We start from the raw sequence: 11,819 nt of genomic DNA on the forward strand, positions 1-11,819 counted from the left end.
ACGAGTCAGTCTCAAGCCAAAAAACAAATGACACAGCAGTATAATCATTACAGTATTTTGGATCATGGCATGTTACCTCTCTCTGCCAGAGACTGTAGATGTTGTTGCAGTGCCTTACTCGCTGAGGTCGCTAAAAGTCATAGGCTGCTTAATGCCCCTTTAATAAAAAAAAAAGAAAAATCAAGCACATTCATGACACACATGTAATTGTCTTCATTCGTCTGCTGTAGCACAAAGTAGTTTTGTGCCACTTAATTTAAAATATAACAGCAGCCATTAAAAAACATTTTTTGTCACGGGGTCAATTTGTTATTTCCGAACAAAAGCACTTGATTTTCGACTGTGAAGTAGGAGTTTACGAGGAAAACCTGAAGGCAGCAGTGTTCCACCCCTGCTGGCAGCAAGCGGCTAAATCTAAAGCAGCATACCGATAGATCATCCTTCCCCTCTCCACAGCTTTGCAAATTTCCCCTTTCAAGAGCGTAGCAGCAAGGTTAGCGAGATATTTGACTTTCTTCCTAGACGTAACGTTATTTTTGACTTTGTCAGCTGACAGCAGCAAGTAACGCTAGCTCTACCGGTTAGCTTAGCCTGCTAACGTTACTTGGCTAAAACTCCTGCTCTGGTAAGAATGACTGGCCTGCCATGTCTATTCCCTTATATTCACATTTAGCTATCCTAGTTAAGCTAACTAACCTTAGCGATACGAGTCATAGCCAACGTTAATTCAGTACTTCAAAAATAGTAACGCTGTCATACCAAGTGTAATTAACAGTCACTGATCTAGCTTCTTATTTAAGTCTATGCTAAGTTGCTGGCTAGCTAGAGGCTCTGAGTTGCAAGTGTATGTGTTGCTAACTTTGAAAGATACTGATGGTTTGTGGGGAATGTTCCTTACAGCTAGCAGCTAACATTAGCTCCTTCTCGCTATCTGCCCAGCTATTTCCTACGTAGCTATGATTTATCTTGTGTATATCTTGGTAACGTTACTTGTAAGAGTTAGCAGATGTTAGCCAACATCATCCTCGCTTTATTTTATGTAACGTTAGGCTGAAAGCGTACGCAGTGAATATTTTAGCTGTTGCTATATACAAGTCATTGCTCTTATAAGGAAATGTAGATGATGGACATGATCTTTCTCTTCGTTTCAGGGCTTCAGACGACCCATTCCAAGCTGCTGGACATCAGATCTAGCTATGTAAGCTGCCCTCATACTTGGATTTGTAACTCCAAATAGTGCCTCATAAACAAGCCTTCAACCTGGACTGAAGGACTGTGTTATTGCTGTGCTGTAAACATATGATAGCTGTGCCTGATTTGGCAGTCTACTGGTGAAAAGGTGTATGTTGGTCTGGACCATAGTGTAGCTCCCCAACGCAGCAGTGGACCTCCTCCCCCTCCATTCCCTCTAGTCTGCCAGCAGGACTACTATGCCTCTGGGTCTGGGAAGAAGAAAGAAGGCATCCCCGTTAGTTGAGAACGAGGAAGCGGAGCCTATCCGCGCAGGTCTCAATGTCTCAGGTATGGATGGCCTAGATGGAGGTGTCGTTGGGCTAGGAGAAGGGGCCACATCCGAAGGTCTGCCGCCCCCACCCAGCAGCCTGCGACCTCGCCTCATCTTCCACACCCAGCTCGCCCACGGCAGCCCCACGGGGCGCATCGAGGGCTTCAGCAATGTGCGGGAGCTCTACGCCAAGATCGGTGAGGCCTTTGGGATCCCACCAGCTGAGGTGAATTATACTCTTATGGTAGTCAAATGTATTGTTTTTGGTATGAGGATGTGTATGTTTGCCTCAGATCATCGGTGGAAAAAGCATAACTCTAAATCTCACTTGCTGTCTTTCTGTGTCTCTCTCCAGGTTATGTTCTGCACGCTGAACACTCACAAGGTGGACATGGAGAAACTGTTGGGAGGTCAGATCGGGCTAGAGGACTTTATTTTTGCCCACATTAAAGGCCAGCGGAAGGAAATAGAGGTGTATAAAGGGGAGGACGCGCTAGGCTTGACTATCACCGATAATGGAGCTGGCTACGCTTTCATCAAGGTGAGCAATGTTGAAAGGGTGAAGAATGTTTTTTGGTGTTCATTCATAGATCTCTCAGGAAACGCATGACCTAGGACTGAATAAAAGAGAATTACACAGAAGCTTATGTTCTGTGTAATTATTAGAGATGGGGAGTAAGTGATGAGCTGGATTATTTACCGGATTGAGCTCTATTGTTTTCAGAGAATCAGAGAGGGCAGCATCATCCACCAGATCCAGGTCATCAACGTGGGAGATATGATCGAGTCCATCAACGGCCACGGCCTGATTGGCTGTCGACACTATGAGGTGGCCAAGATGCTGAAGGAGCTGCCCAAGGGGAAGGAATTCACCATCAAACTGGTGGAGCCACTCAAGGCCTTCGGTGGGTGGGAGAAGGAAACATGGAGTCATCATCATAGATATAGGGTTATTCATTGAAATACGTGTTAGATAAAACAGTTGTCATTAAATGACTTCATAAAAATGCGGCATGTTTGGTGTGGTTTCCCCTAGAAGTCTTTCCAGCCGGGGCAGCAGGAGACCCCAAGGTGGTGTGGCAGTGCAACTTGCTCCTCAGCCTCTATGCCTCGAAGCCTTACCTGTTGTCATTAACTCCTGGAAATGGGCACAATCATTCCTCATCTCAAGACTTACTTACTTACTAGAGTAGTCTATTGGCCTACTGGCAGCACTATTGTCTTCTTTTTTGTGGCTAAGCAGACATTATTTATGTTTGGATTTTATAGCATTCCAATTTCTATTCTAAATATCTTTTACGCCCCATTTGGGTTCTCAATGTGGTTCCCAGGTTCATAGTCGATAATGTAATTAGTTTGCTGTCATAAAATCCCATAGACAGATCTCTTAAAATGAATAGACACGAGCCCCACTCAGTACAATAATCAGTAATTCAAATTGAGCAAAATGAGAATGGGCATGGTTGTACCGTTTGTAGTGAAGAGGGCATTGCCCCAGCTGGAGGATGGAAGGGGGAATCCTGATGGAGTGTACTAAAGTGTTGAAGGGATTTCTTGAATGTGTGTGTGTGTGTGTGTGTGTGTGTGTGTGTGTGTGTGTGTGTGTGTGTGTGTGTGTGTGTGTGTGTGTGTGTGTGTGTGTGTGTGTGTAGACATGATCAGCCAGAGGTCCGGAGGGTCCAGGTCAGGATCAGGGGCTCAGCTGGGGACAGGCAGGGGCACCCTGCGCCTGCGCTCCAAGGGTCCGGCTACTGTGGAGGAACTGGTAAGTGTGTTCATGACTTATTCTGGGTTAATCAGCATTCTCTGCGCTCCTGCAAAATGTATTTGAATTGCATCCCCTGACTGTTTGTTGGCTTGTCTTCCTCCAGCCCTCTGCGTTTGAGGAGAAGGCCATTGAGAAGGTGGACGACCTCCTAGAGAGCTACATGGGCATCAGAGACAGCGAGCTGGGTAAGTGTGTGTGTGTGTGTGTGAGGGGAAAGATTCACTTAAAGAAGTTGCCACTACAAGTGTCATGATCAGTTTGTGTCACTTCCGTGTGTTCGCTGAATGTTTTCCTTACGTCTCTCTCTCTCTCTCTCTCTCTCTCTCTCGCTCTCTCTCTCTCTCTCTCTCTCGCTCTCTCTCTCTCTCGCTCTCTCACTCTCTCTCGCTCTCTCTCTCAGCGGCTACCATGGTGGAGCTGGGGAAGGACAAAAAGAACCCTGATGAGTTTGCTGAGGCTTTAGATGAGACCCTGGGAGACTTTGCCTTCCCAGATGAATTTGTTTTTGATGTGTGGGGTGCCATCGGCGACGCTAAGGTTGGGCGGCTGTAACCACGGAAACCAAGGGAGCAGAACAACCTGTGTGTGTGACACCCACAACAAACAGCACTACTAGGAATCACTACACTACCATCATGAGTTTGTTTTTATTCCAGTGTACTCCTACTATTTTTAATGTAGAGTGTACTGTTTTGGGAGACTCTTCCTAGAGAAAGAGGATAAAGTCAGATCATGGGAGAAAGAAGCTGACTGTGATGGCTGTCGCACCGCTCTTACAGTGTTACAGGACCGAGCAATCACCCAGTCAGACAGTTGAATACAAAGGCCGAGGCAATTATGTTCTGGCAGCAAGTGCTTTTTACGTGTCTTCCGGCTTTTTCCAGAAACGAAGAGCGCGCTGATGAGCATTCCTCTTGACTGCACCACACAAACCTGCATGTCATTATTCTAGTTGTCGGCCTTGGAACAAATAGAGCACAAAGTCTCTAGTGTGGGAGAAATGAAGGACTGTGGCTAACAAAGTAAATATTTGATACTTAGTAAAAAAAAAAAAAATGTGATTTTCCACATTGCACTGTGTTGCACTGCGCTGTAAAAAAAAACAAAAAACTGCACTGTACCTCACCTGGGGAGCCACCACAGTTATTGCTGTCTTGAGGTACAGTGTTGTTGTGAACCACTCCGTGTTACAGTTATGGACCATGAGTCTTACAAGCATGTGCTGTTATGTTTTTAATAAGTTCTGTTGGTTTTATGTCCTTTTTGGTAAGTGAAGAACTATTGTGGTTACAGAAGGATCATAGTGAATTGTAGCTCACTGTCTAAAAGAGTAATGGTGTTTGTTCACCATTAAAACACTCCATGCTGCAATGACGCTAAACTGTACAGACAGCAGCACATTCCAGTCTCATACCAATCGTTTGCCAGTGTTAAGAGAATCAGTGTTAATTTACCTTATTACGAGGATATTCCATTGTTTTATAAGGAGCAGAATGGTGCCCCGATTTGTGGACTGTGCTGACTTTGTTTTTGTTTTTTGTTTTTTAGCTAGTGTTTTTGCAAGGTTTTTATATGAAGTGACGTGATGTCTATTTTGAAACCAGAGAAGGGTTGTGTAATAGATGAGGAATTTCATCTTGTGTTGAAACTTAAGCATTACAGAGAGCAGTATTAGAGATGGTCATGAGATGGAACCGAGTAGTTGTGCTAAAAAAGATAATGGATCAGTTAAGAAGAACAAAATGCCTTCATTTCTGCTCATTTTATGCAATTGATACATTTTAAAAAATGTATGCATTGAAGAATCTGGTGCATGGTGCTGAAAAATCAAGTACGCTATTGTTGGAGCTGAATGATACCAAACTACTTCCATCTTGTGTCAAAGTGATTTGTTTTGTTCATAGAGGGGGAAAAACAGGCAATGTTTGAATTGAATTTCTGAGACACCCCAACAACTACTACTCAACATAGCTGAACAAAATGTCTTATAACTTTTGCCGTTACCTTTTCAGTATCCTCACAATATATCCAAACATATGAAGCTATTTTGTAGTATATGGATTGTTTGTCATTCTTCAATGTTGATGAATATCTAGATGGTTTATGTATTGAGACTGATGCTAGAACACTGTAACACTGAGAACACCACATTATTTTGATGGCTTTCTATTACACTGTTGTCAATGTCCAATTATAACGCAATAATAACGACATCGACATAGCAGTTTTCTCTCTGTCTATTCTTTGTTACATGTATGCTCCCTGGTTTCATCCTGGGAGTACATGCATGTATATACTGTACATACCTACATACCAAAAAATAAGTTGGTTGGGTCTGTTTTTATTCCATGTAGGAGAAAATTGATGTTCGTTTAGGTCAGATGATGTTTTTTCCTCAGGCTAGCTCAGTTTGCCACCTCCTGCTCATGAAAACAAGAGAAACTAAGCCGTGACCTCCTGGACTGTTTTCCACCATTCACAGAACACATCCCCGAGAGTGTGTGTGTGTGTGTGTGTGTTTGTGTTTATTCTCACTCCCTCGTCCTCCTGAAATATACATGACGTTTAACTAGACAGTTAAATCACTTCTAGTGTCAGCAGGGCATCAGAGGTAATGTAACACGATATACAATGGTTAACTTGATATCACTTGTAAAGTGGAGGGAGAGAGGGAGGCGGGGGGGGGGGGTCACCTCTAGGGCTCATGTTTAAATTGAGGAAGGTGCCAAACTTAAGACATTCATCCCAATTAAACTTGAATGACCCTTGCAGTATGCGTAGATGATACATATGTTCGAATGGATTTTGAGTCCTGTTTACATTACTATCACTTCTGACATCATCAGCCTTCTGCCAGCATACCTACAAGTCTGCTGACCGAAACCAGACTGAAGCTTACCATTGTCAGTTCAGATGTTCCAACAACAGTTCTAGCTTTTATCTATAAAGGAGGAAAACTTTTCGCTCTGCTGGAGACAATACGGCTAGTCTTCATAGAGTCCTAGTGTGGGCTGGTAGCAGAGGGGTGGTGACTTGTCCTTTATTTACTGGAGGTGAAGTAAACCTGTTCTTCAAGTCTCTGTTGATCTATAGCCCTGGTCCCTCATGTTCTGTGGCCAGATTGCTCTGTGCACTCAAACAGCAGTCCAGTCTCTCCTCCTTCACAGTGAGGAGCAACGCTGAGAGAAGTCTTCTTCGTGTAGACTGCAGGATCTGCAGTTCCCCTGCAAGGAGCGACCACAGCTATAAAAGAAGCCCCCCTGCCAACAGGAACCAGCCATGGCGTTGCGTCCACGTGCTTCCTCCCAGCCTGGGAAACCTTCCTTCCTCCACAGTCCCAAGGTAGCCTTGTCCCTTCGACCGCGGGCTGTTTCCTCGCGCTCAGGCTCCATGCTGGAAGAAGAGCTCTCCTGTCCCATCTGCTGCGAGATCTTCAAGGACCCCGTGGTGCTGAAGTGCAGCCACAGCTTCTGCCGGGCCTGTCTGCAGCAGTTCTGGAACAAGAAGAAGGCCCGGCGCGAGTGTCCCGTCTGCAGGAGGAAGTGCTCGCTGACGGAGCCCACGGTCAGCCTGGCCCTGAAGAACGTGGCCGACACCTTCCTGAGGGAGCAGGAGCGCCAGGCGGCCACAGGCACCTCAGGGGCAGGGGCAGGGGCGGGCGGGACGGGGGACCAGGCAGGGATGGCGGAGGTCAAGTGCCTCGCACACGGGGAGGTTCTCAAGCTCTTCTGCCAGGACGACTCGGAGGTCCTCTGCTGTGTGTGTCACACCTCCAAGAGGCACCAGGGCCACAGAGTGTGTCCCTTGGAAGAGGGAGCTCAGGACCTCAAGGTAATGCACTCATGTTTGTTACGGTTTTATGAATTTATCTCACTGTTTATTTTACAGGGATTTTTCTTATTAATTAGCACTGGATGCATTCAGCATTATAATACACCAAATCAGCAATCAGTGATTCACCACTGCTGTGAAACTTTGAAAACTGGTTGTCACTCAGATGCCTGACAGTAGTTAGGAACCAGGAAACTCTGTAAGAAGCTCAGTAGGAGCCAGGAAACCAGAACCACTTCCCATCTCCCACCTTGCTGTGCTCCATATGGCTTCTCTTAAGCTCAGTGTCAAAATTATCCTAAAATGTAACACTGAAATATCCCCCCCCACCCCCCCCTCTCTCTCTCACACCCTCCTTGCCCCATTCCTCCCTCAGGGAGAGCTGAAGAACGAGCTGATTCCTCTGAAGAAGAGCTTGCGTCGCCTGTATGAAGCCAAGCAGGAGTGTGATGACACAACTGTGCACATCAAGGTATCAATAAACACAGAGGTCCTGGAAACACTAGAAGACCAGCATGACTGCCGACGTGACTGTGACTGAAGCTGAGCCACACACTGTTAGTGTGTAAACACGCCAAGGAAGGTGTTTGGAAAGCCACCCAATTTGTTTTTAGGATGCATATTCTTAGATTGTGTGATAAGGATTTTTGACAGAGCAATCAGGGCTATTTGTGTTAAATTGTTTACTTGAGAAACCAGAACACAAATACATCTCCCCAATAAATTTGACACATTCAGGTCATTTTTAGAAAATGGTTGGATTGTTTGTTAAACTGTTATGAAACAGAACTTTAGTAATCCTATAATATAATAATAATATATTTTAGAAGGATACTAGACAAATGGTAAAACTATAAAATACACATTAAATCACATAGGAATATTGTAGTGATACAATAGGAGATACCATATAGTACATTAAGTTAACTATAAACTCACTACAGAGTGCCACATCATAAATCCCTATAGGAATATTATGGTGAGTTTTTGTTAGGGAATACACTGAAACATATATTAAGGACACTTGCTCTTTTCATGAAATACACTGATGAGGTGAATCCAGGTAAAAGCCAATATACCCCTTATTGATTTCCCCTACTGATCACAAAAGAGGAGATGTAGATAAAGAGAAGCAGACGAGTCAGAAGGATTTTTAAGCTTTGAGACAATTGAGATGTGGATTGTGCAAAAGGGGCTGCAACTCAATATCAGGAAGATATCCATAATAATCTGTACCCCTATTTCCATGTGTGTTAGACCCAGAGCCAGGCTACGGAGAGGCAGATCAGAGAGCAGTTTGAACAGCTCCGTCAGTTCCTCCAGAAGGAGGAGACGGACAGACTGGCCACCCTGCAGGAGGAGGACGAGGAGAAGAAACAGCTGGTGAAGAAGAAGTCAGATAGCATCACCAGAGACATCCTCACCCTCTCTCACGCTGTCATTGCCATTGAGAATGAGATCGCGTCCAGTGATGCTCTCTTTCTTCAGGTGAGTACGTTTTAAAACTTTCCCCCCTTTGATGTCATCTGACCATACAAACAGTGGGTAGACAGATGTTTGTTAAACTCTCTCTTTGCATTTCAGAACTATAACAATACCAAGAAGAGGTAAGAAGAGCCAGTGCCTGTTATATACCAGATTCAGCCTACTAGTTATTATTATTATTTTGGTTGACCCTTGTCTGCGATATTGTACCCACAGAGCTCAGATCAGCCAGAAGGATCCAGAAAAGGTGTCAGGTGCTGTCATAAATGTGGCCAAGCATGTGAGTTCCCTCAAGTACCAGGTCTGGGAGAAGATGGTGGAGCTGGTTCAGTACAGTAAGCACTCACTCTACTTTTTGTAACTGGGTGGTATAAAAGATGTCTTTTTTTGTAAATCAATTCAACACACTTGTTTTTACTGCAGTTGTTACTCAGTCACTGTCTGTCTTCAGCCCCTGTCACCCTGGACCCCAACACGGCCTACTCCTGGTTGTCCCTGTCCAAAGACCTGACCAGTGTGGCCAACAGCGGGTCTGTCCAGCAGCTCCCGGACAACCCTGAGCGCTTTGGCCACTTTGTGTTTGTGCTGGGCTCAGAGGGCTTCGTCTCGGGCCGCCACGCCTGGGAGGTGGAGGTGGGCGACAAGGTGGACTGGATGCTCGGGGTGGTGAAGGAGTCCATAAACAGGAAGGGCCGCATCTCGGGCTGTCCAGAGGGCGGCTTTTGGATGATTTCGCACTGCGAGGGCGAGTACTCGGCCATGACGCGGCCCTGCACCCCTCTGCAGCTGCAGGGGGAGCTGACCAGAGTCCGGGTGCAGCTGGACTACGACTCTGGAGAGGTGACCTTCTCCAACCCGGTCAGCATGACGCCCATCTACACCTTCAACGACTTCTTCACTGAGAAGATGTTCCCCTTCTTCTGCCCCGGAGCCAACATCAATGGGAATAACCCCTGCCCCCTTAAGATCTGCCCCGCCAAAGTGGCTGTATGGAACAGCGCCACCTGGTGATGTGGAAGCACCTTAAAGTCACCAGTTAAAGGATAAATTTGGTGATAAAATAGAGCCAGTATCCAAGTACTGCAGGTATGTAAAAGACACAAATTATATACTATTGGTCCGAAATCGTCAAACTTATGCTTTAAGGACATTAGTGTATTAGAATCTCAGTCAAATCATTTAATCAGACAATGAGAGTGTTTATAAAACATGTTTGTATTTAGCGTTCAGACTTACTGTAGACATGTAAAAACAGGTTTGTGTGTTAAGTGTGATGTAAATAAGCAAAGTAATCAGAACAGCACTGTTGTTCATTTCACTTGGGTTCATTTACTGTAATGCAATTTACAAAGCATAGAATGGCAGTTCAAGTCTACCAGGGTATGGGCTTGCCCCTGTAATCCAGGAAGGCTCCAGTCTGCTTCTCAGTCAGGGAGTCCATCACTCTCAGCAGCCCCTCCACACTCTCTGGAGCGTCGATCGCCCCCTGGTGGTCACAAACACACATTTAATATACAGGTTCACACACTACAGAGACCGATTCCTTCACTCCTAGTCAATCAATCTCATGTTTTATAGATCCTACTTTGTCACAAGGTCAGTCACTTTACAAACTGCTCTCTTTCCCCTGGTGTTTCTCTGTGGCTTGTATGGATTCTACTGTAATTGCTTGTTTTTTTTTGCTATTTTCAGAAACCATGCAATGATCGCATATGTATTCAACCATTTAATGTGATGTCCTCTATGATATCATACAGCATGATGTAAATAATGTGCTTTTCAATGAATAAAGTTAATTCTGATTCAGAGTCTGACTCTGGTTCCTCCACATTGTTTCACTGCATCCTTTACGGACCTGTGAGGTCAGTGGAAACCGGCTGACTCACCCCTTCCCCACCCATGTCGGTGCGCACCCAGCCAGGGTGCAGGACAGCAGACAGGATCTCATCCTTCCTGACCTCCTCTGAAGCACACAGCATCAGCATGTTCAAACCTGCCTGGTTACAGCAGAGAGGGAGGAAAAGGAGGGACAGGAAAAAAAAGAAGGGCGGGTGTTAATAAAAAGAGGTCTGATAGAACAATGGAGGTGATGGTCCACCAGTTGATGAGGCTTTTGGGTGTGTTTGGCAACAGCACATTAGTGGTGTGTGAATTAGCGGGTCACGGTGTTAGTCAGTGGCCTGTTAACCTTGCTGATCCGGTAGGAGATGGCAGGGTGGTGGGCATATGAATCTTTGACGGTTGCCATGGAACCCATTACTGAGGAGATGCTGATGACGGCTGCTTTGCTGCAGGACATCCCAGGTGTCCCACTGGCCTTGGCTGCTGCTTGTAGGTGAGGCAGGAACTCCTCATGATGACCAGAAAGAGAGAGAGAGGGAGAGAGAGAGAGGGAGGGGTGATGATGAAATTTGTTAGCAAGAGAAGCAAATCTTGCATGCTGAATAATTTCAGACTTCAGGTAAACACTGGAATGTCACCACCAAATTTTACTCTTGTTTTAGAAAAATGCAGTATTCATGAAGTTATGCGTTTGTGTATTTGTTACGAAACTTGAATTGCACTTCCCTCTCCCCTTACTTTAGTGATGTTCATGGGGCCCAAAACGTTGGTGCTGAACACGGCCTGCATGTCCTGTGGACTGGTGGTCTGCATGGTGCCGCGGGCCAGGACCCCCGCATTGTTAACCAGCAGGTTCAGACCGCCCGGCCCCACCAGAGAGCCCACCTGCTGGGCACACTGTTTTATGCTACAAAGGTCAGTGGCGTCTGACAGAGAGAGAGAGAGAGAAAGAAAGTGGAGCACCAGCAGCGGTCAATGGCAGACAGTCAAATAAACATCAGAACACTGGGCTGCTCATACGGTCTAGTCTGGCCTGGACATGGGACCGGGACAGAAGGGCTATTGAAAGGTTTAATGGGACGGAACAGAGAGCTTTTACCCAGACGGACGACGGTGATGACATTAGGGTGCTTCTTTGCCAGTGTTTGCAAGGCCTGTAACACACAGAAACACACAGAAATGGTTTCATAACATTGGAAGCAGTCATGCAGATCAGCGCAGCACAGAGGAGCTTAAGACTCTCACCTCGGCTTTGGGTCCGTCTGGGTCCCTGCAGGAGGCAAACAGCTTCCCCACTGGACGGGGCGCTTCCACCATTTGCTTAACCATCTCCAGGCCCAGGCCTCGGTTGGCTCCGGTGATAAGCACGCTGCACGGTTGAGCTGCCAT

At 45.9% G+C, this 11,819-nt stretch overlaps 3 protein-coding genes across 4 annotated transcripts; 2 read left to right on the forward strand and 1 right to left on the reverse strand.

Annotated features, from left to right (window-relative positions):
- Positions 1 to 436: 436 nt before the first annotated feature.
- Positions 437 to 5,489, forward strand: gipc1 (GIPC PDZ domain containing family, member 1). 2 transcript variants are annotated; one of them, XM_071922845.2, is made up of 7 exons: positions 437 to 493; positions 1,152 to 1,730; positions 1,860 to 2,045; positions 2,229 to 2,409; positions 3,157 to 3,269; positions 3,376 to 3,457; positions 3,673 to 5,489. In XM_071922845.2, the coding sequence occupies exons 2-7, from the start codon at positions 1,431 to 1,433 to the stop codon at positions 3,822 to 3,824; spliced, it is 1,014 nt and encodes a 337-aa protein (XP_071778946.1). In that variant the 5' UTR covers positions 437 to 493; positions 1,152 to 1,430; the 3' UTR covers positions 3,825 to 5,489. The 2 variants fall into 2 exon arrangements, with proteins under 2 accessions (XP_071778946.1, XP_071778945.1); XM_071922844.2 differs by having other exon boundaries at positions 476 to 625.
- A 924-nt stretch (positions 5,490 to 6,413) lies between these two features.
- LOC139929817 (E3 ubiquitin-protein ligase TRIM35-like) lies at positions 6,414 to 9,929 on the forward strand. The gene is made up of 6 exons (XM_071922863.2): positions 6,414 to 7,103; positions 7,480 to 7,575; positions 8,361 to 8,591; positions 8,688 to 8,710; positions 8,805 to 8,923; positions 9,040 to 9,929. The coding sequence occupies exons 1-6, from the start codon at positions 6,552 to 6,554 to the stop codon at positions 9,597 to 9,599; spliced, it is 1,581 nt and encodes a 526-aa protein (XP_071778964.2). The 5' UTR covers positions 6,414 to 6,551; the 3' UTR covers positions 9,600 to 9,929.
- Positions 9,930 to 9,960: 31 nt separating this feature from the next.
- Positions 9,961 to 11,819, reverse strand: LOC139929818 (C-signal-like). Its single transcript, XM_071922864.2, has 6 exons — positions 11,676 to 11,819; positions 11,530 to 11,584; positions 11,169 to 11,356; positions 10,777 to 10,938; positions 10,475 to 10,585; positions 9,961 to 10,074 (listed from the first exon to the last, which is right to left on the reverse strand). The coding sequence occupies exons 1-6, from the start codon at positions 11,817 to 11,819 to the stop codon at positions 9,961 to 9,963; spliced, it is 774 nt and encodes a 257-aa protein (XP_071778965.1).

This window comes from Centroberyx gerrardi, chromosome 7, assembly GCF_048128805.1.
Source record: "Centroberyx gerrardi isolate f3 chromosome 7, fCenGer3.hap1.cur.20231027, whole genome shotgun sequence".
NCBI classification, from domain to species: Eukaryota; Metazoa; Chordata; class Actinopteri; order Beryciformes; family Berycidae; genus Centroberyx; species Centroberyx gerrardi.